Here is a 20,559-nt window from a genome sequence, read left to right as displayed (position 1 = left end):
CCCTGGGACCGTCATGCCGCTGTTGCACCAGCAGACAAGTCTTTCATGACAGATTGTCATAGCATGCAGGACCCAGTACTGGGTAGGACCGTGGGTGCCTTTTCTCACCCAGCAGCCTGCATAGCGTCTTCCTGCAGTTTGAAAGCTAGCTAGCTGGAGAATTTCCTGAACAACTGAAGCTGACTTCTCTCTGTCCTGAAACCAAGTGTGTGGTGTCTTCAGTAACAGGGTCTTACAATAATGAGCAACCACAAGCAATAACAGTAGCTGGTGTCGTTTTAAGTGCCTCTAGGGTGTCACTGACTGGTAGCTAGGAAGGAGAGATAGCCCAAACCTGGCACTAAGATCTCCATTTAATAATTTATGGGGCTCAAAAGATGGCTTTGTACATCAGGAGCCTCATAGCTTCAGCTCCCAAGGGTCTGATGGCATTATCAAGTCTGATGGCGTCGTCAGGTCTGATGACGTCATAAAGTCTGTTGGTGTCACCGACCACTGCAGGCACCTGCACTTGTGTGCAGATACTCATGCACACACATACACATAACTTTTAAAAAAGAACAACTCATCTTCTGAGAGCAGCACTGCCCACACACTCAGGGTATTTCTGTTCAAACTTCTTTGGCAGGGGGAGTATTTTTAATAAGCTTACAAACTAGTGGATTCTTATAAAAACCTCTTCATATTTTTAGTTTTGATTAGTTACCTACACACACACATAATTCCTTTTTCCCATCCTCCTGCTCCCACAGTAAATCCAGAGAATATGTGACTGAGTACCAAGCCATAGTTGAGACATCTATAGCATCATACTGGTGTGCACATGCGCACGCACGTGCACACGCACATACACGCACACACTCACACACACAACACGGGTGCCAACATAGGTACACACAAAGGTGCACACAGTCATACATGCACACATACAGGCACACGCAAACACATACATGCAGACACACAGGTGCACACACACAAGTGCACACATACAGGAGCACACAGACATACACAGCTCACACACACATACAGGTACACACATGGATGCACACAGACTCACAGAGGCGCACACAGGAGCACACACGGGCACACACAGGAGCACACACACAGGAGCACACACATATAAGTACACACCCACACACGGAGGCACACACAGGTACACACACACACACACACACACACACACAGACACGTGCATGCACACATGTGCGCATGCCTAAAAGTTCTGGCAAAATCATTGAAGATAATGCAGAAAGAATGTAAGAGCTGGGAAATGAAGTACACTGTGAATTCTTTCAGACATGGCACAGTACATATAGCCTCCCAAACAGTTGTCACTTATGTACAACATGCATGAGATCAAGCCAGTTAAAATCCCAGCATGGATGGGGGTGAGGGAGCATGCTCATGGGGTGCCCCCCCTTGGCCAGAAAGCTATTGGAAGTGCTGGTGGCTGAGAGGAAGATGTTGCCACTGGTGGGTTGTCCAGGCCCCAGGGGATGGCCCATTCCGTCCACACGGAGGCATCAATAATCAGACTCAGTTGAGTGGGTTATATTGAGAGAGAACCAACATATTTTGCACACATGAATGAAACTTTCAAAGGGTAATGTTTTAAACTGAAAATAGTTTAAGAGACAAGAGGTACACGTTACGTTTCTTTCCTGCCATATTTGTGTGTCTTGGACTTGGGAACATTTGCCTGCTTCTCATTTATTCTGCTAAGGAGCCATATGTTGTCCAGAGCCGACCCGTGTTTCCCTGAATGGTATGACTGTGCTCGTTCAGTACACATTTCATTACCATTATCATCCTTGCTGAGAAAACATTAAACAAACGTGAGGCTCGCCCACCCTAACTGGCAGTGTTAGCAGTCAGGTTGGGATCCAAATTCTAGACCAAGTTTGGTATTCTTTGAGTCATGGTTAATAAAGAATGTGTTCTGCTTAATTAACCCTAGATAAGAAAGTGTTAACGTTCTCCTGGAGGCAGTTCTGTGCTGGTGAGGATGTACTGCATTAGGAAAAGCCACAGAAGAGGCTACATTCGCATTTCCTAGTGCCAGTATTTTTTATGTGTGTATGTCTCTGTGTGTATATGTCTTTGTGTGTATATGCCTCTGTATGTATATGTCTGTATGTATATGTCTCTGTGTGTATATGTCTGTGTATATGTCTTTGGGTGTATATGCCTCTGTATGTATATGTCTGTATGTATATGTCTCTGTGTGTATATGTCTCTGTGTGTATGCCTGTGTGTATATGTCTATGTGTATATGTCTGTGTGTATATGTCTATATGTATGTCTATGTGTATATGTCTATGCGTGTATATGTCTGTGTGTATATGTCTGTGCATGTATATGTCTTGCGTGTATGTCTGTGTGTATATGTCTGTATGTATATGTCTATATGTATATGTCTGTGTGTATATGTGTGTATATGTCTGTGTGTATGTCTCTGTGTATATATTTCTCTGTTTGTATATGTCTGTGTATATGTCTCTGTGTATATATTTCTCTGTTTGTATATGTCTGTATGTATATGTGTGTACATGTCCTGTGTGTATATGTCTCTGTGTGTACATGGCTGTGTGTATATGTTTGTGTGTATATGTCTATGTGTATATGTCTGTGTGTATGTCTGTGTGTATATGTCTATATGTATATGTCTGTGTGTATATGTGTGTATATGTCTCTGTGTGTACATGTCTGTGTGTATATGTCTTGCGTGTATGTCTGTGTGTATATGTCTGTATGTATATGTGTGTACATGTCCTGTGTGTATATGTCTCTGTGTGTACATGGCTGTGTGTATATGTTTGTGTATATGTCTGTGTGTATGTCTCTGTGTATATATTTCTCTGTTTGTATATGTCTGTATGTATATGTGTGTACATGTCCTGTGTGTATATGTCTCTGTGTGTACATGGCTGTGTGTATATGTTTGTGTATATGTCTGTGTATATGTCTGTGTATTGTACGTGCTCACATGTGTGCAGGTGTAACATGGCCAAACTCAGATTTTATATTTGAGGCATTGTCTACCTTGATTTTCAAATTAGATCTCACTGGCCTGGAGCTCTTTGAGGAGGCTTGGTTAATTGGCCGGTTAAGTTAGCCCCAGGGTTCTGTCTGTTTCCAGTTGCCTAAAACTGGGAGTCACAGTGCACCTCAGCACAAGGGCTTCCCACAGGGCTTCTGGGGGTGGAATGCAGGTCCTTACGCTTGCAAAGCCAACACCGAAAGCAAAGGATTGAATGGCATCCTCAAGAGGTGAACACTGAGTGCGATACAGAATGAGCAAAGCGGCGTTTAAAACCTCCTGCAGGCTAAGCACTTCCTCCAGCACCGCACAGCACCCACATTGTTCCGAATCGTGAAAGGGAACAAGCACAGGCGTCTGTGAAAGAGAGGCAGACGTGTGTCTAAAATTAGCGTATCCGACTCCTATGAATCATTTAAAAATCTTCCTTTGGAGAGAAGGAGATGGCCCAGCAAGGAAGGCACTTGCCTCACAGTACGTTTTGGCTCTTTAGTTCACCTTCAGTTCTTTGGTTGTTTTATTCCCTAGAGTAAAGCATGATGTCCAAGAGACAGCTCAGCAGGCCCAGGGAATCCCACCTGCTGGGGGTTCCAGACCCTTGCCTTTTTAAGGAAACCAGTGATAAGGACCATCGAGCTTGGTGGCCCATGGAACTCCACTAGCTCAAACCTTTGTAAGTGACCCCCACAAGGTTAACACTTTGTAATGCTAACGTGTCTTTTTCTTTTCCCTTTGTCACCCATAATAAAATCAGTGATGTGTAGGGTGCCTTTCATAAAGCAAGATCAAGGCCTCAGACTGGGGGGGGTGGGTGGCAGTTGTACAGTCTTCATAAGTACACTCTAGCAAACTTAGTGTTTTGCTTTGTTTTTGTAAGAAGCTTCATACACTCCTTTTGACTGAGTAGAAGTTACTGTCCGTCTCTGACTGCTGTATCAATGACAGTGTCATGACATAGAAGGATGCAGGACTCTGAGCTTTGGAGCTGGAACCTGACTTAGTGACTGTAATCTCAGTTTCCACCCCTCTCCTCCATGACAGTCCCTGAGCCTTGGAGGGATGACACAGATCTATTCTCCAACTCTGGTTGGATACCCAACCGCCCTGCCCTGTGTCTCCCATCTCCAGATCGAGGCTGGTAGTAAATCTCAAAGGAAGTCCTTCCCCTACAGAACATAGGAAGGCGGGGAAATGAGAAATGGAAACGGGGGTTGGGGATTTGGCTCAGTGGTAGAGCGCTTGCCTAGCAAGCGCAAGGCCCTGGGTTCGGTCCCCAGCTCCGAAAAAAAGAAAAGAAAAAAAAAAGAAAAAAAAGAAATGGAAACGGACACAGGAAATAACCCACGAGCATAAACAAAAGTGTTTGCGAAGTACCTTAGGCAGTACATCATATCCTTCTAACAAGACAACCATGACTTCCTCAGAGCTCGCAGTACCAGGTGTGAATTTCCCCCTGTAGAATGGGGATTAAGTCCAATGTTATGACATCCGTAGCACCTGAGACGGTTGCACTAACCATGGCTCCTGGGCCCTGCACCCTTTCACTGTCTCAGGTGACTTCCCAACGTTGCTCCTTTGGGTGGGTACGTGTGTGTGCCTCTCAGGCAGCTTTCAATGTCTCTAAGCATCCAGTTGACTAGTGCTTTGGGCTATTATGTCCCCAGACACCTAAGTAGCACATCCTGGCACGATAAAAGCTAACCTCAAGGGAGGGTTCAGTTCCAGCTGGATTTCTCCAAGCTTGCAACCGAAGCATGTGATGTCTTTAGCAAGAGGGTCCAGTCATGGCATGTGACTAACGGCGCCATTGGCAGTGCCGGTGGACGTTATCATTTGAGAGTCTCTATGGTCTCATTGGCCAACAACTCTTAGGAAAATAACCCAGTTCTAGCACTGGGACCCTCAATCAACAACCCTGTGGCATAAGGGAGAATCCTTTCCCGCCCACACAGAAAATGTTTGCTCAGTCTTTAATATTGACAGTCACAGGCTGTCACAGGATTTTCCAATCACCTTGGTGGGTTTCATCTGGGCCTTACCCACTATAAGGTTCCCAAGAACTTCACTTCACAGCTGTATTTAGTCCTCCCTGCTTTGTGAGGTGTCTTCTCAACTTTTCTCCTTTGGGTACACATGCATATCCCTCAAGGAACTTCTAGACCTCTAAAACACTCGGAAATTAGCATTGTGCCCTCTATATAACAACCATTTCTTGCTTATTGTGTGGTATGGGGTTTTCAACCTGCAAGTGTGTATATGCACCACATGTGTGCAGTGCCCTGGGTGGCCAGAAGGTGGCATCAGATTCCTTTAGAATTGGAGTTAAGTTGGGAACTACCCTGTGAGTATTGGAAACTGTCCTCTGGAAGATCAGCTCTGCTCCTGACCTCCGAGCCATTCTCTCCAGCCTCTCAATGAGACCTTTTATGTAAGATTGGCAGAATAACAAAGCAAGGTCCTGGGTCACTGTTCCGTGAAACACAGTGCAGTTGTAAAGATAATGCCAATGGAATTCCCAACAGTCCATCGCTGTTTATGCCAGTCAAGCGTCAGTGGGTCTCAGAGGTCTGTAACTAAGAAGATACTAAAGTCAAACATTACCTAGGTTTAACTGAACATGAAAATACTCCATAAGTTCCTGTTGATAGCCAGCTTCCTCATCATGAGCACCCAGGCAGCCTCTGCGTTTCCTCACTGCTGAGGAGATCAGTGGAGCTGGCTTGACTTAAAGCGAGGGAAGGATGCTGTCTGCCTCCTTGGCAACACCAGCTTATCAGTCAGGGCTGCTGCCTACCTGGCAATCATGCCTGGTGATCTGGGTGGCTGCAGATCATCTGATGTCTCTCCACTGGCCACATCTGGCTGCTGAAAGGACCTACACCTAGTTGAACTCCAGGAGAGACAGCAGCTCACCCATAGTCAAGCTTAAGCCTTTCTGTCTACTGTGCTAGCCCCCTATCCACCAGCTCATAGCCATTGCCTTAGATATGCTTGGGAAGCCCCAGAGAAGCGTTCACAGTGAGGCTCATTGCTACCTCTGTATTGATTGTCCACACTGTAACTAACTAGTCAGGGTCTCAGAAATAAACACCCACATGACATGAAGGCCCGTTCACAGTCTTTGCATTTCTTACCTCATACCTTTGTGAATCTTGTTCAGTCTCATGTACCCTAATCCAAACAGCATGTCACAGCCCTGAGTTCAGAACCGGACCTGAGAATCCAGACGTCGGCTCTATTTCGATATTGGGGAGATCTGCAGAAGTGTAAAATAGTGCCTTCTCTTTGTGTTTTGAAGGTCTGATTTTTTTTTTCATCATCTATGTTAAAGTGTAATCGTTTTATTTCAATTTTGAGTTTATGGCCTTTTGATTTTTGTGAGAAACATTTGTTTATGTGCCACCAACATTTTTATATCATGGGTTTACTCGTTTTCATAAACGGATGGACTTTTTAAAAAATTCTTTTCCATTTTTTTTCCACTTTTTTTCTCCATCTTTATTAACTTGGGTATTTCTTATTTACATTTCAATTGTTATTCCCTTTCCCGGTTTCCGGGCCAACATCCCCCTAATCCCTTCCCCTCCCCTTCTGTATGGGTGTTCCCCTCCCCATCCTAACCCCCATTACCGCCCTCCCCCCAACAATCACATTCACTGGAGGTTCAGTCTTGGCAGGACCAAGTGCTTCCCCTTCCACTGGTGCTCTTGTTTTCCATTTCTAAGGTTAGATATTTGAGAGCATGACACACACTTTGGGACACCCCCCCCCCATTGTTCTGAGGGAGAACATGAGGACTGAGAGCCACAGTCCCGTTTCTTTTCTAACTGAAATTGCCTGCTGCTGAGTGAGCGAGCCCAGCTCTTTGAGTAACTTGTGAGACAACCAAACTCACGAAAGAACAGTGGCCTCTCACAGCACAGTGAGCCCTGTCCACGAAGCTGACAGCGCTACCCCAGGTGAACGAGCATCCGAATCTGTTCATCTCTCCAGCAATGCCTCAGAGCTCCTCGGTGTGCAGGAATGATGCCGCTCGCAGGAGTGCCGCACAGAACTAGCCACCTCTGAACCAGAACCTGGAAATCACAGCCTGTCGGCAGCTGTGTCCAACAGCTGATGGCATATTGAGGGCGGTTGAGACTGTCATGCTTCGTTGAGGAAAAGGCCAAAAGGTGTGAGCTAGCCCTGTGTTCTAGAATGACTGACGTGATCGGGTGAGCTTGAGGGATCTGCCTGGAACATGGGCACTGAGGCTTAGTTTCTGTCCACGGGATACAATCTAGAGTCATGGAAGAGGAGAGACTATCAGCTGAGGGGCTGCCCCCATCAGCCTGCCCCATAGGCTGGTTTGTGGTGCATCTTCTTGATTAATGATTAGTGGGGAAGGCAACACACTAGGGTTGTCATCACCCTTGGGCTGGTGGTCAAGGGTTGTCTAAAGGAGCAAGCTAGGCAAACCATGAGAAGCAAACCTGCAACCAGGCTTCCTCCATGGGCTTTGCCAGTTGTTTCCTCCAGGGCCTTGCCCTGCTTCAGTTTCTGCCTTGGCTTCCTTCAAAGATGAACTGTGATCAGGCCATGTCAGACAAATAAGTCCTTTCCTACCCAAGTCACCTTTGCTTCTGATGTTTCTCAGAGCTGTAGAAGGCAGGCTAGGACAGACAGACATGCATGACATAATAGGCTTGGCTCTCAAGAGGATGCTGCTGGGGGCAGCCCAAGCATGGGATTGTTTTGGTAAGATGGAAAAAACGCACCAAATGCTGCCCGCTTGTAAGGAGACAGACCGTAAGAGCCGAGGGCTGAAACGTCCAACGCTCTTAAAGAATAAATTCAATAGTGAAGCCCAAATTATTGTTAAGAAACAGTTGTAGCTGGCTGTGGTGGTGGAGACATCTTTAGTCTCAGGTCTGAGAAGGCAAAGGCAGGTAAATCTCTGTGAGTATAGGGCCAGCCTGGTCTATATAGTGAATTCCAGGACAGCCGGGGCTATGTAGAGAGACCCTGTCTCAAAAAAGAAAATAAATAAAAACAACAAAAACAAAAACAAAAACCACTTAAATAAAACAAGAGTTGCAAAGCAGCAAAACAGAGCAGTCGCCAAGCCAGAGCATAAGGATACTTTCCAAAGCTATGACCACCAACCAATTCACAGGCATCCCGGGTCACACTGAGTATACCTCTCTGTGAGAACATGTCTCTTCCCCAGAGCCTCAGCTGTGCCCTGTGCATCCAGCTGCTGTCACCTATGTAGCCGTAGCTTTTGAAATACCTGGGGGAGTCACTGGACAGGTCTCTTGGCACTCGCGCGCACTTGCTTTTCTTACGGAGGACCTTGGTTTAGTGTCCCTCTCCAGCAATCACTACCTCCTAAAGCTCCCCAGGGAGACGTGGGCCTCAGAAGCCGGCCCCAATACATAGTCGAATGCTGTAGGGCCCAGTCTTGTGCAGCTCATGTGCGGGTATCCATGTGTTCATGGTTGTAAACTCCATGTCCTATCAAGAAAGCAGCACTTGACAGCACTCCTCCCATCCTTCCGCCTCTTCTCCCACAGTCCATGGGCTTTGGGAGAGGCAGAATAATGTCCCATTCAGTGCTGGGTGCTCAGCTGTGACTTTTATAGCTAGGTCTTTCACGTTCATTCTGTGTCACTGTAACAAACACCCGGGGTGAACCAACATCAAAAGCCCAAGGTTTCTTTTGGCTCGTGGTCTTCAACACTTGGACCCACTGTGTGTTCGCCTGCACCTTTTGGGTCTTCGCATGGAATTACATCTAGGCAAGAATACATGGCCTGCAATACCCACTCGTCGCGTCACAGCTGAAGAGCTGAGAGAGAAGTAAGCACTGATCTCCAGGTGTTTCCTTCAAGGGATGCTCCCAGTGACCTAATTTCCTTCTCCTGGGCCCGACCTCCTAAAGGTCTTCCTTCTCTCAGAAGCACCGCACCCAGGTGGCTGTACCTGCCTTAACGCTGGCCTCTGGGGAATACTTATCCAAACTGTAGCAACTTTGTAGCAAATTGACTTCTCAGAAGAGAAAATCTGGATATGTTAGAGATTCACGTGGCATTTGAAAAAGGAATTGAAACAAATGCATTTAGACAAAAAGGGATAAAATCACACACACACACACACACACACACACACACACACAGGCACACCGTCTACTAAAAAGAAACAGTAGCCATGTAGCCACATGCTTTCTCTTCTCTAAGGAGTAAGTGAAGAACCCATGAATAGGTTTCAATAAAGCAGTGACTACAAAGACTACAGAAATAGCATGTACACTAAAGCCCAGCCTGGGAAGGCAAGAAATGGCAAAGACATTTCAAAAGATGGACCCGGTCTCCGTGGCATCTTCATGCTCTACTGGAGGGAACTGAGGATCCAGGAAATACCTGGGTGGGACTAAGTCCAAGGAGCACAGAGGGAGCTTGGGTACCAGTCACCCAATTATATGTGGTTCACTTCATTTCCCGACTGCTGGTCCATCACTAGTGGGGAACACTGTATCTTGGGAGCCCTCTGGCTTCGGAAGATCTTCTCCTGAGGGTTCACAAAAGCTTCTCAAGTGTTGCTTTAAAAAGGAGAAGGAAAAAAAAAAGTCCTATGTGATAGCCAAAAAAGAGTTAATTCACAGCGTTCTGTCCTTTCTCAGAAACATGATTCCAGTGACCGAGTTCCGGCAGTTCTCCGAGCAGCAGCCTGCCTTCCGGGTGCTGAAGCCGTGGTGGGATGTGTTCACGGACTACCTCTCGGTGGCCATGCTGATGATCGGGGTGTTTGGATGTACTTTACAAGTAAGTGCTCTACCCACGCAGGACTGAAGTCTGAGCAGTGCGGCTTAAGGTCTGGCTCTTCCGGGCTGAGGATGCATCTTGTTGGTGGGACGTGCATAGAACACGTGAGACCCTGGGTTTAATCCCCAGCGTTCTGTAGAGTAGCGGTGGGCGGGGCGCCGAAGAGGGAGGAGACAAGAGAGCTGATTGGATGGTGGGGGGGATTGCATTGAGTGGTCTTCTCCATCTCTGTGTGTGGTATTGGTAATCATGACCGGAAGCCTGAAAACTCATTTACTCAAGTTGCCTGTCAAGATGGTGCTGTGCTTCGAAGAATTCAGGGAAGCCACTTGCTCAAGTGATAGTTGAGGCCGTTAGCATCAAGACGGGCTCCTCGTCTTTCGTTACCTTCACGTCGAAGTATGCGACAGCGTGCATTCACAGCGCCGCCTCCGTTGTCCAATTCGCTTTTTGCTTTTCTCTGCCTCTCATGCCTGAGCCAAAGTTTTTCTGGGAGAATTAATATTTTGGTGAGATGCCAAGATATACTCAGTGTTTAGTACTGAATTAAAATGTAACTCGATCACAGGCGCATTCTGTATAGAAGCTGTGTGTACATATATCAAATCCAGACAGATCTTCATACCTATTACTGGGCCAGGCACCACACTTGAAGGGCCTCGAGGACTGTCTGTAGCTAATTGCTGAGGGAAACTAAGCTGTCAGGCAAGCAGACAAGACTTGGCATGATGCTGGCTCCACGGGTCAGAAGTGCAGAAGAACTCAGCTTAGCCTAGAAGCGAGAAGGTAATAGTTGCACTAAAAACCAGGGCTGGAGCAGAGAGAGAAGGTCCTGGGAGAGGAGAGGAGTCTAATCTATGAGAAAGAACAGAGCATTGCTGGGAAAGTCTCAAATCGGGCATCATTGGGGTGGATGTTCTGGTGAGCGCTATCACCCAGGGAGAAGGCCCTGAGGGAAAGAAGATGGGTACTGTAAGGCCATGTGGAGAACAGGAGGGGCCCAAGCTCAGGGAAGCTGTGAATAGCAACAGCGGGCAGCTCTCCACTAACTCGCTGACTAAGGAGATAGTAACATCTGGAGTCTTAGAAATCTTAGTTTCAGGGCTGGAGAGATGGCTCAGCAGATAAGAGCACTGGCTGCTCTTCCAGAGTTCCTGAGTTCAATTCCCAACAACTGCTTGGGGATGCACAGCCATCTGCAATGGGGATCTGATGCTTTCTTCAGGCATTCAGGTGTACGTGCAAATGGAGCACTCGGATACATAAGATAAATAAATCTTTAAAGAAAAAAAAGAAATCTCAGTTTCAGTGGTCGGATAAGTGGATGGGAGTTAGAGGCTGTGGGTGGCTGGGACCCTCAGGGAAAACACCTGGAGGGAGCGGGAAGAAAGAAAAATCTCCAACGGTACAGTGTAAAAATAAAGGCTTTCTTTATGAGGATTGGTATCGCCCATCACTAACGTGTGTCCTGTGTGCCGGCCATCCCTCTGAACACTTCACTCCTGGGATGAGCTCAATCCTTCCTCCTGACAACTCTAAGATGGGAGCTGGTTTCCCAGTGGGTAGCATAGCCCTTGTTTTAACCCAAACTATTTGGATCCAGTGTTCTTGCTCCTGGTCCCTGACACCACGCTTGTGCTTTACTGGAGCAAAAAAAAAAAAAAAAAAACAACAAACCACACACATTTTTGCTACCTAGCCTGGTGGAGTCCAGCACTTGGAAATTGGAACCAGGAGGAGCAGAGTCAAGGTTCTCCTCAGCAACAAAATGAGTTCCAGGCTAGCCTGATCTACATGAAACCCTGTCTCAGAACAAAACATGCTTCCCTCCTCCCCACCCACTCAGAAAAGAATACCATCAAGAGCGAAAGTGTAAAACCAGAGGGAGGAAATATAGATGTATTCATAAATAAAATGACTCATATTCATAAATAAAATAAACCTTGAAGAACACAACACCGTGTACCAGGCTCCGCTCTACTAAGAATTACCAATGAAGGAAGTAAAAATAAAAGACCAAAAAACCCAGACAGCTCAGCACACAAAGGCACTTGCTATCAAGTCAGACCACCTGAGCTGGATCCTAAGAAGCCACATGGCAAGGAAGAGTAGTGATTTCAGAAGACTGCCCCGTGCCTGCAGCGCATGCCAGAGCACACAAGCTTAAGAAAAAAAGTTACAATGTGAAATAATACAGGGAAAGGAAGGAACAAAACAAGTAAAATCAGTGAGTATTGTACAGAGAAGGGGACAGAACCACCCCCAAGACTTCCAGTGTTCGGAAAGGATGCTTACCAATGCCGATGCTTCTCTGTCTATTCTTACATTACGCCGCAGAGCTCTTCTTCTTTCCCTGTTAAATCGGGGCTTATCTTGGGGCTGTCAGTCTGTCCAAATCACCACTCTTGGTGCTTGGAGGCCACCGTTAAAATACAGGTTGCGGGAAGGCAAGTGCCGAGATGCCCCCACAGCCACCTTGCAAACCAAGACAATTACTAAGTGACGAATATCACACCACTCAGCACGAAAAGCAATTTAAAAATGTATGAATCACATATTACTAGAAACTTTCCACTTAATACTTTAGGACCATAATCGACTGTGGACAACCAAAACCGCAAGCAATGAAATAAATGACGGATAAAAGGGAACTCTTAAAAAAGTTAGAATGCAAAAAAGACAATAGAAAAAGGAAAACTGAAATGCTCAGGTGGGAGGAGACGCCAGGGGAAGTCAGGAAGTGTGGCTGTGGGCCAAGGGGTTGGGCAGGAACAGGCTGGAAGGAGCACTCCAGGCTAAAAGCTAGAACAAGGGTGTAGGGATGTGGGTTGCTAGGCCCTTCACTTCCGGCAGTTTTACACACTTCTTTTCATTCTTGCCTTCCCCTGGAGACCAGGTACAGGGAGGGCTTTAATGGTTACCGGGGAACATGGCTTATTACTTAAATGAGCACTGATTGGCCAGCTTTGTCTGAGCTGAGTCAGCAATAATTGCCTGGTCACGAGCCATATAGATGGACTTGTGTGATTTGGGGAAGCGTTTGTGTGTAAGCTTGGCCTTGTGTCTGCTGTCTTCCAAGAGGTGCAGCTTTCATTCTGTCATGTACGCCTGACAAGATGGCGGGGAGAAGTGCGCAGAAAGCAGAGTGGACGACTCCGCCTGCAGCGACGAAGATTCTCCCACCAGGGCAAAGCTCAGTGCAGCTGTGCGTGCACACGGCCCTCTAGCACTGTGTCAAGGCTTCCGGTACCGTGTGAGGTTTATGTCTTATGAGTTTGGATACGAGGTGAACTGAGGAAGACCCCTGATAGTGACCCAAGCAAACAAGGGTTTCCCTGGCAGGCTAAAGGTAAAACTGGCGCCTGAGCGGAGGCAGCAGATAGCCCATGTAGAGCTTTGTTAATCTCTGGAAGGTGACTTTGCTCAAATGAGACATGACCCACGTGGACCATTCTGAGCAGAGGGATTTCATGAAGGGGCATATACTTTATTTTTATTTATTTATTTTGGTCCTTTCAAGACAGGGTTTCACTATATAACTCTAGCTGCCCTGGAACTTGCCCTTTAGACCAGGCTGGCCTTGAACTCATAGAGATCCACCTGCCTCTACCTCCTAAGTGCTAGGATTAAAGGCATGCACCGCCACGCCTGGCATGAGGTGGTATTTTAACCAGACTACTCCAGCTTGGAAAATCAGAGTAAGGCCAGGCAAGGTGGTGTGCTTACAATCCCAGCACCCAGGAGGCAGAAGGACCTTGCCCAAGTAGCAAGTTCGAGACCAGCCTGAGCTACATGGTGAGAGTCTGTCTCAGAAATTTGGTACTGCCTGTACAGGTTCCATTGGTCTAGATATAGCTCCCAGGGGAGACAGAAGGAATGTACAGTACACGTGTAAAGGACAGGAACGCCTATGGCTTGATTATTGGGAAAGCCAGCAGTCTTGAGATTAATCTGGTGCCTTGGACCTGCTTGGAAACAGCAGCCCTGGATGTATTTAGGGAAGAGTACCAAGAACCTCTGGATGATTGAATGCTAAATGTGAGAGAAAAGGCAATGGCCTTGTCTCTGAGGATTTTAGACCTGGGCAACTGAAGAGGTTTCTTTTGAGCAAGTTAGGCTTGAGATAAATGTTAACCACCCAGATTATGATATTGAGTGCTTAGGAAGTAGGGAGCACTGATCTCCAGATGGAAGGACATAGTGGTAGAAGGAGGCCCCTTGACTGACTGGGGAAGGACCCCCTTGACTGACTGGAGGAGGAAACCCCTCCTTGACCGGAGGAGAAACTCCTTTGACAGGGGGAGGAACTCCCTTGACTGAATGGGAGAGGGCCACCCCTTGACTGAGGCAGGACTCCCCTTGACTGACTGGAGGAGGAACCCCCACCTTTGACTGGAGGAGAAACTCCCTTGACTGACTGGGACAGAACCCCTCTCAGCTGGCAGCGATAAAGCTTTTGTTTGGAAGGGACACTAAAATGTGAACCTTTGTAGCTTAGTTTCCCCATGGTATAGAAGGAGATGTGTCTTCAGAGAGACATGTTTGTGGACAACAGGAAATGGTACCAAAGGAAGTAGTGTCATGAGGGCTTTAAGGAAGGGGACAGATTAACAATGGCCGTCAGATGAAGGTGCCTGGGTCAGCAGGAAGACTGCATGTCTCCTCTTGAGTGTGCAGAGCTCTGACACTGGGCAGGAACTCCCCAACAATCCCATATTCCAGGGCTGGACAGACTGCCGAAAGGAGAGCAAGGAGGGTCTGGGAAGCCAGGGGAAGTAGATTCAACTTACGTCCACCCAGGTGTCTGCAGTGCAGCTGCAGATTAGCTCATTTGGTGGTATGCTAGTCTAGCCCCACAAAGCTGTGGCTTGCATCCCCAGCACCCCATAAACCAGGCGTGCAGGAACACAGTTTTCACCCAAGCACCTGGAAGATGGAGGCAGAAGGATCAGAAGTTCAGGATCACCCACTGCTATGGAACAAGTACAAGGCCAGCCTGAGCTGTAGGAAAACCTTTCTCAATAAAGAAAATAAAAGTAGTTGTCTAGTGGACGTGAATCAGGAGAGGTGTCTGAAGTGACGGAGGTGGGGGAGGGGGCAGGATGTCAAGCACACTTTATGCCTCCTCCTTCTCACACAATTAGTCATGCCTGTAGCACACCCTGTCTCTGTGGAAGCCGTCGGAGGACCCCCGGGACCACCCACCCTGCACCCCACAATCACGTACTCTGCTTTCATGATTCACATCAGACAGCCTGACTACCCTGGATCTTTCCTACATGCTGCTCCACCTTTACAGCCCTTGAGAAGGAATCAGATGCCAGTGGTCTAGATACAGAAATGTAGTCCGAGATGCTACAATTCCGAGAAGTGAGAGAGAACATTGTATCAAGTCACCAAGCCTGCAGGGCTCTGAACTCATACTCGACAGGGTGTCCAATTCACCGGTGTCTGCATAACAGCAATGGTCAGGCACCCTGTGGGGCTCTAGACACGGAATGGAAAGTACAGCACAGTCTGAGGAGCTTGAGCATCAAATGCTGCTTTGGGGTGTGACCCTGGCTGACTCAGGAGAATATTCACGGTGGTGCTGGCATCTCAGTCACTGGAAGTTAGGAACCCGGAGAGAAGATGATCATGTGGATTCTCAGACAATGGGGATGGAAATAAATATCAGCATAAGCAGAAGATGGTCCGAACATTTAACAAGCCTCCCGGGACCCACCATGACAGAGGCTTGGAGGGCGGAGTCGGGAAGAGCCTGAATCCTGCTTGTGGCACCCAGTAGAAGAGTCCCTTTAGTCAGAATTCGAACTGCAGTGCCGTTGAGTATCACGTAAGGAGACAACCTGTGTTGGAACCGATACGGGCTTTCATTACTTCCCAGAACGAGCCTGTGGCAAGATAAATCCTGATTTCCAGATAAGGACTTGGAAAGATAGGAGTTGGGGTAGCTTGTCCTAAAGCTAAGGGGTGAGTGCAGGCAGCAGCAGACCAGCTACCCCCCTGTCTCTAGCCCAGTGTTCTCAACCTCCCTCGTGCTGTGACCCTGTGATACAGTTCCTCGTGTTGTGGGACCCGTGAAATCCCCAACCGTGAAATTATTTCATTGCTACTTCATAGCTGTAATTTTGCTACTGTTGTAAATCATAATGTCAATATCTGATATGCGACCCCTCAAAGGGATCCCAGCCAACAGCTTGAGAACGATGCTCTAGCCTCTGCCTCTCACGCCACAGACACTGTTGTAGACCATGGGGGAGAGGGTGCACGCGTCCAGACGTTAGTGTATAAAACTGTATTAAAAACAAGTGCGGAGCGATAGTGGGGGGATTTATGGACAGTGGGGGGATATGAAGTCACAGAGCGTCAACCATACAGATTCGGTTTTTCTAAAGCTGCCCACCATTGCCTGCGACAAGATAACAGCTTCTCTGTTGAAGGAACGAGGGGGAGGGGAGGATCTGCTGTAAATTATTAAAGAACAATTTAAACACACCCAGTTGCTACACTACAGTGAGCATACCGTTCCTTGAGAGAGGAGTTTAAGCTCCTATTCTGCTCTGCTACGGGAGTCCTCTGAAGCTGGCCTGGTGGCTGACAACTTCTGAGCTACAAAGAGCCCTCTGTAAAGCTCGCATTCCTTTCCCATCTCCGCAGCGACATTAAAATGGCTAAAATATGCTTCCTGCCGTGATATTCCACTTGTAAAGGGAAGTGCAGTCGTTCTTTGACCTTAGTTACCAAGCAAGTTCATTCCTAGGTTTGAAAACACAGCAGGGAAAATGACAGTGGCCAGGCCATTGGTCGGCGATGGAACGCTAACCCAGAGGCCTGAGTACCTTGAAAACTGCCTCCCCTGTGGGTGGCCAGTCACGCTTGCTTATCTGTCTATCCTACAATGTACCGTTCATAGAGTGTAAAGCAGTGCAGCTTTGAAGGCACTGGGGGGGAAGTCGTTATAAAATGGGTATTGGTTAGCCTCTTTCTTGGCCCCAAAGTGCAAAAGTTAGAATCAACTTTCTTGTCTCATTCATCCGACAAATATTTATTCATTTCTAAGCAAGTGACTATTTCAAAACTACCATGGCAGGAAAAAACACACGTAAAGAGCATTCCTTACGTGACACCAGGCCACAAAAGAAACAAGTATCAATTCTTCGTAAGCCCCAAGAGCCCAGGAGTGTGTGTATCCTATTCCCGTACGGTTACGCACCCTCAAGGACCCACAGAGTAAACACCCAAGCCTTGTGCTATAAACAGCACTATTCAAAAACTCAACATACTCTGTAAAACAGACCGAATCCTGAAAGGTCAACATGCCGCTTCCTGGAAAAAAAATCAGATTGTTTCAGATTTCTGCTCAGTGACTCCAGGTTATCTTATAACCAAATCCACAACAGCCTACGGGCAGACTGCTATAAATATAGAGGGGCAGTCAAGAACCAGAAACAGGAACTGGGGGATGCAAGGTCCCTGGAAGCCCTGGGGACCTGCCCTGTGATTGTTACAAGGGGAAAATATTTCCTGCTCTCTGAGTGGGGTGGGAGCCACAAGAGAATCATTTCAATGACTTGAGATGACTTACCAAAAGAAAAAAAAAATGTCTTGGTGGGTTTAGCCCAAGCGCCAGGGCAAACTGGCCGACAGGTTCATGTATTATTAGCTTGCATGGCTGAGCTTGCTGGAGGACGCTTTGGTTTCTGCTGCACATGGAAACTCGTCTCTACTTCTCTGTAGAGCCATGGCAGACAGCCTATAGGCAGCTCACAGAGAGTCTAGGCAGGAAAAAGCGCAAACTTCAGAGTGATTTCAGAGGGCTTCATTGGCATGGTATACTCTGGATCTCCCTTCTACTATAGGTGAGGCCAGAAGTCCTTAGGCCGCCTTAGTTTAAGCTGAAATTCAATATCCTGGGGGAACAGTGAAGGCACCAGTGAGCAGGTTGAAAAGAAGATCTCAGTTGGTCTTGGCTCAATGGTGGCTCAGGCTGCGATCATGCTTTAGAAGCTAAGGCAGGCGGGATATCATAAACTTGACACTAGCCTAGACTACATCCATAGCAGCCTGGGCTGCTGAGACCCTCTCGCCAAGAGAAAACAAAGACTTCATCTAAGATAGAAAGTTTCTCTTTTACCCACATCTGTGTTACCATCCTACTGGGGCCTTGGGGAGTGTCAATTATACATTGTTTCAGCTGTGAAAATATAGTACGGGGGGCTGGTCTCCTCTGCAGCGGCAATGGGGAACTCTGAGAGGGACATGATTTCAGAGTCCCGCTCTCCCTCGATAGAGACCTTTCTGAGGTCTGTCATCTTTCATGAGCCTTCTGTCATCAGGTGTTTTCAAGTGTGCTCTTACCTGGGACTCTGCTTCTCGTGTTCTGACAATTTAAAGTGCAGTGCATCCCTGGCACCGAGAATAATGTGAGTCACCTTTTGCCCCTCTCTCCCGAGTTTGGGCAGGAATTGGGGCTATCGCAATCCTCTGACATCCATTGCTGATCAGTGAGTGGGGACACCTCCTTTTCCCTCACTTTTAGGGATTGAATACTGCTTTGTCACCCGTTTCTTCCCAACTTTTCCCTCAGATCACAACATGCTGGCGGAACACTGCTTTTTTTTTCCTCCATGTGAGACCAAGGAGATTCATCACATGTTTAGTCCCAGCTGCTGTTTATGTGTGTGTAAACCCTTCAAAACTAATATTTAAAGGTCTCGATCAGCCGGCGTGATGGTGCATGCCGGTCAGCCCAGCACTTGGAAGGCAGAAATGGGAGGACTTGTACAAGCTACAAGCTAGCCTGGGCTACATAGTGAGTTTCAGGCCAGCCAGGGACGAATAGCAAACAAAAGGAAGATTGGAGGAGAGGGAGTTGGTTACTTTAGCACAGGAGGAGGTGGCCTTCTATTTATTTCTCCTCAAGGTGGTGACTGAGATCCCGGTCTTCTCACATCAGATCCACTGTTCCTTGTCACCGTGACTGTGTTCCTCCATGTTTCCCGACCCCCCAACCTGCCCACCCCAAAACTCTAGTGACTCTTGTATCTCCCTCAGGAGTCAGAGGTCCTACAGTGCTGAGGCTAAAGTTAAACCTCACTTTAGTTGACAGCCTGGATTTTTCTAGCTTGTGTCTGCAGCATGTCAGCTCCTACAGTTCATGCGGCTGCGGCTGCTTCCTCTTTAGCTTTCTTTGGTGAAACCATAAAATTTATTATATGTGTTTTGTAATTCCTATCCTTTTGGAATATCTAGCATTCATATGTGATGTGATACATGGCATTGCATGGTCCCAGACAGGCTAAGAATAGCACCAGGGCTCCTGTTCTCTGTCAAACCCTGAAGAGGGGTAAAGGCAATTCCCATCATCCTTAGGGCCAGGGTCTCACAGCACATCATACATATATAGGAGTCAGGCATGTCTATAATTCCAGCGCTGAGAAAGCTGAGACAAGGGATGAGGATTTCAGGAGCAGCCTTGCCTCCTGAGACTGTCAGGGCCAACCTGGACTATGTGGGAACCTTTCTCAGAAATGAGATAAATGAATGCATTGGTTATTTGCTTACTTTTAATTAATTAAGCACTACCAGCTGGAAAGATATATACAAACTAAAAAGCTTAAAGCTATTGAAAAGCACAGGAGAAAGTTTCTCCTAGGAATAAGCCAACCAGCAACAGACACAGCCCTCACAGGACACACTTAACTAAAATGTAAATAATACAAATGGTAATTTGAAAAAAAATGGAAAGATGTTACACATTTTAGGTAACCTGGAAGTGTTGTGTTTGGTCTATAACTATGGATTTATTTTGTTCATGGGGAAAAAATGGTATGAGGAATGAAAAGACCAAAGGAGGAGGCAGTGGAAGAGAAGACGGGTCACATGATGCGGTGGCGTGCACACTTTTGTCCGGGAACATGCACAATTAGCCCCCTTCGCTAAGGTTCTTGATACATGTCAGCCAATCACAAATGCACCTGCACATACACACACGTGCACTCAAAGTGACCCCCTTTAGAAAGGATTCTTCTGCTTTCCTTAAACTGTATCACTCGCTCTTCCAAATCTTATCTGTCTCTTCAGATGTGGTCTTGGAAATGACCTTATAAGCGTTTTCCCTTGGTCTCCGCAAATAGAGAATTCATTAGCACGGACTTTCTCAAGAGGGAAGATAAATCATCCCTTGATAGAAGCGGGAGTCCAGTTGTAAGAATTTGTATCACGTGTCTAAGATTGTGAGCTTCATAAAGCCGGTCCTCATCCGTAGGGTTCATCCCTGTGCCCTCAGAAAGGAAATCGGTAGCAAGCACATGTAACTGCTCAAAAGAGTGGGTTTCAGGAAGCAGAGAGCTACAAATGGCACGTTGGCCATCTACTGACAGGAAGCATATGATAGCTGGGAAAGGGGCAGAATGCTGTTACACGAGTGCCCTCGTGACCTCTACTTGCTCTAACAGACTTACTCAGGTTTCCTGTGCCCCCATAGCCTATTAACCCAACACTTGATTACAATGTTGATGAGCTTTAGAGCCCTAATGACCCAGTCCCTCTCAAACACCCTGCCTCTGAACACTGCTGCACTGGGGACCAAGCCCTCCACACATGGGACCAGGGGCGGGGCTATTTAAAGCCCAAACTGTAACAGACTTCCATGAGGAAAATATCACTGGCTTAAGTTTCTCTCAGGCTTCCTAGAATGGGGATTTTAGGGAG

At 47.1% G+C, this 20,559-nt stretch overlaps 1 protein-coding gene across 4 annotated transcripts in view; it reads left to right on the top strand.

The window, feature by feature from the left end:
- The window catches only part of Lrrc8c (leucine rich repeat containing 8 VRAC subunit C), a 91,259-nt gene that overhangs the window by 49,279 nt on the left and 21,421 nt on the right, over positions 1 to 20,559 (top strand). For 2 of the 4 annotated variants that reach the window (XM_087582391.1, NM_001037179.1), the window contains 1 exon segment: positions 9,702 to 9,843. The exons of the other annotated variants lie outside the window; for them this stretch is intronic. In XM_087582391.1, the coding sequence (XP_087438517.1) occupies positions 9,706 to 9,843 (138 nt within the window). In that variant the 5' untranslated portion in view covers positions 9,702 to 9,705. 4 annotated transcript variants of the gene reach the window in all.

The sequence above is a fragment of the Rattus norvegicus genome, chromosome 14, assembly GCF_021556685.1.
Source record: "Rattus norvegicus strain SHRSP/BbbUtx chromosome 14, alternate assembly SHRSP_T2T, whole genome shotgun sequence".
NCBI lineage: Eukaryota > Metazoa > Chordata > Mammalia > Rodentia > Muridae > Rattus > Rattus norvegicus.
The sequence above is the reverse complement of the archived record's forward strand: the minus strand, read 5'-3'. Positions and strand labels throughout refer to the sequence as shown.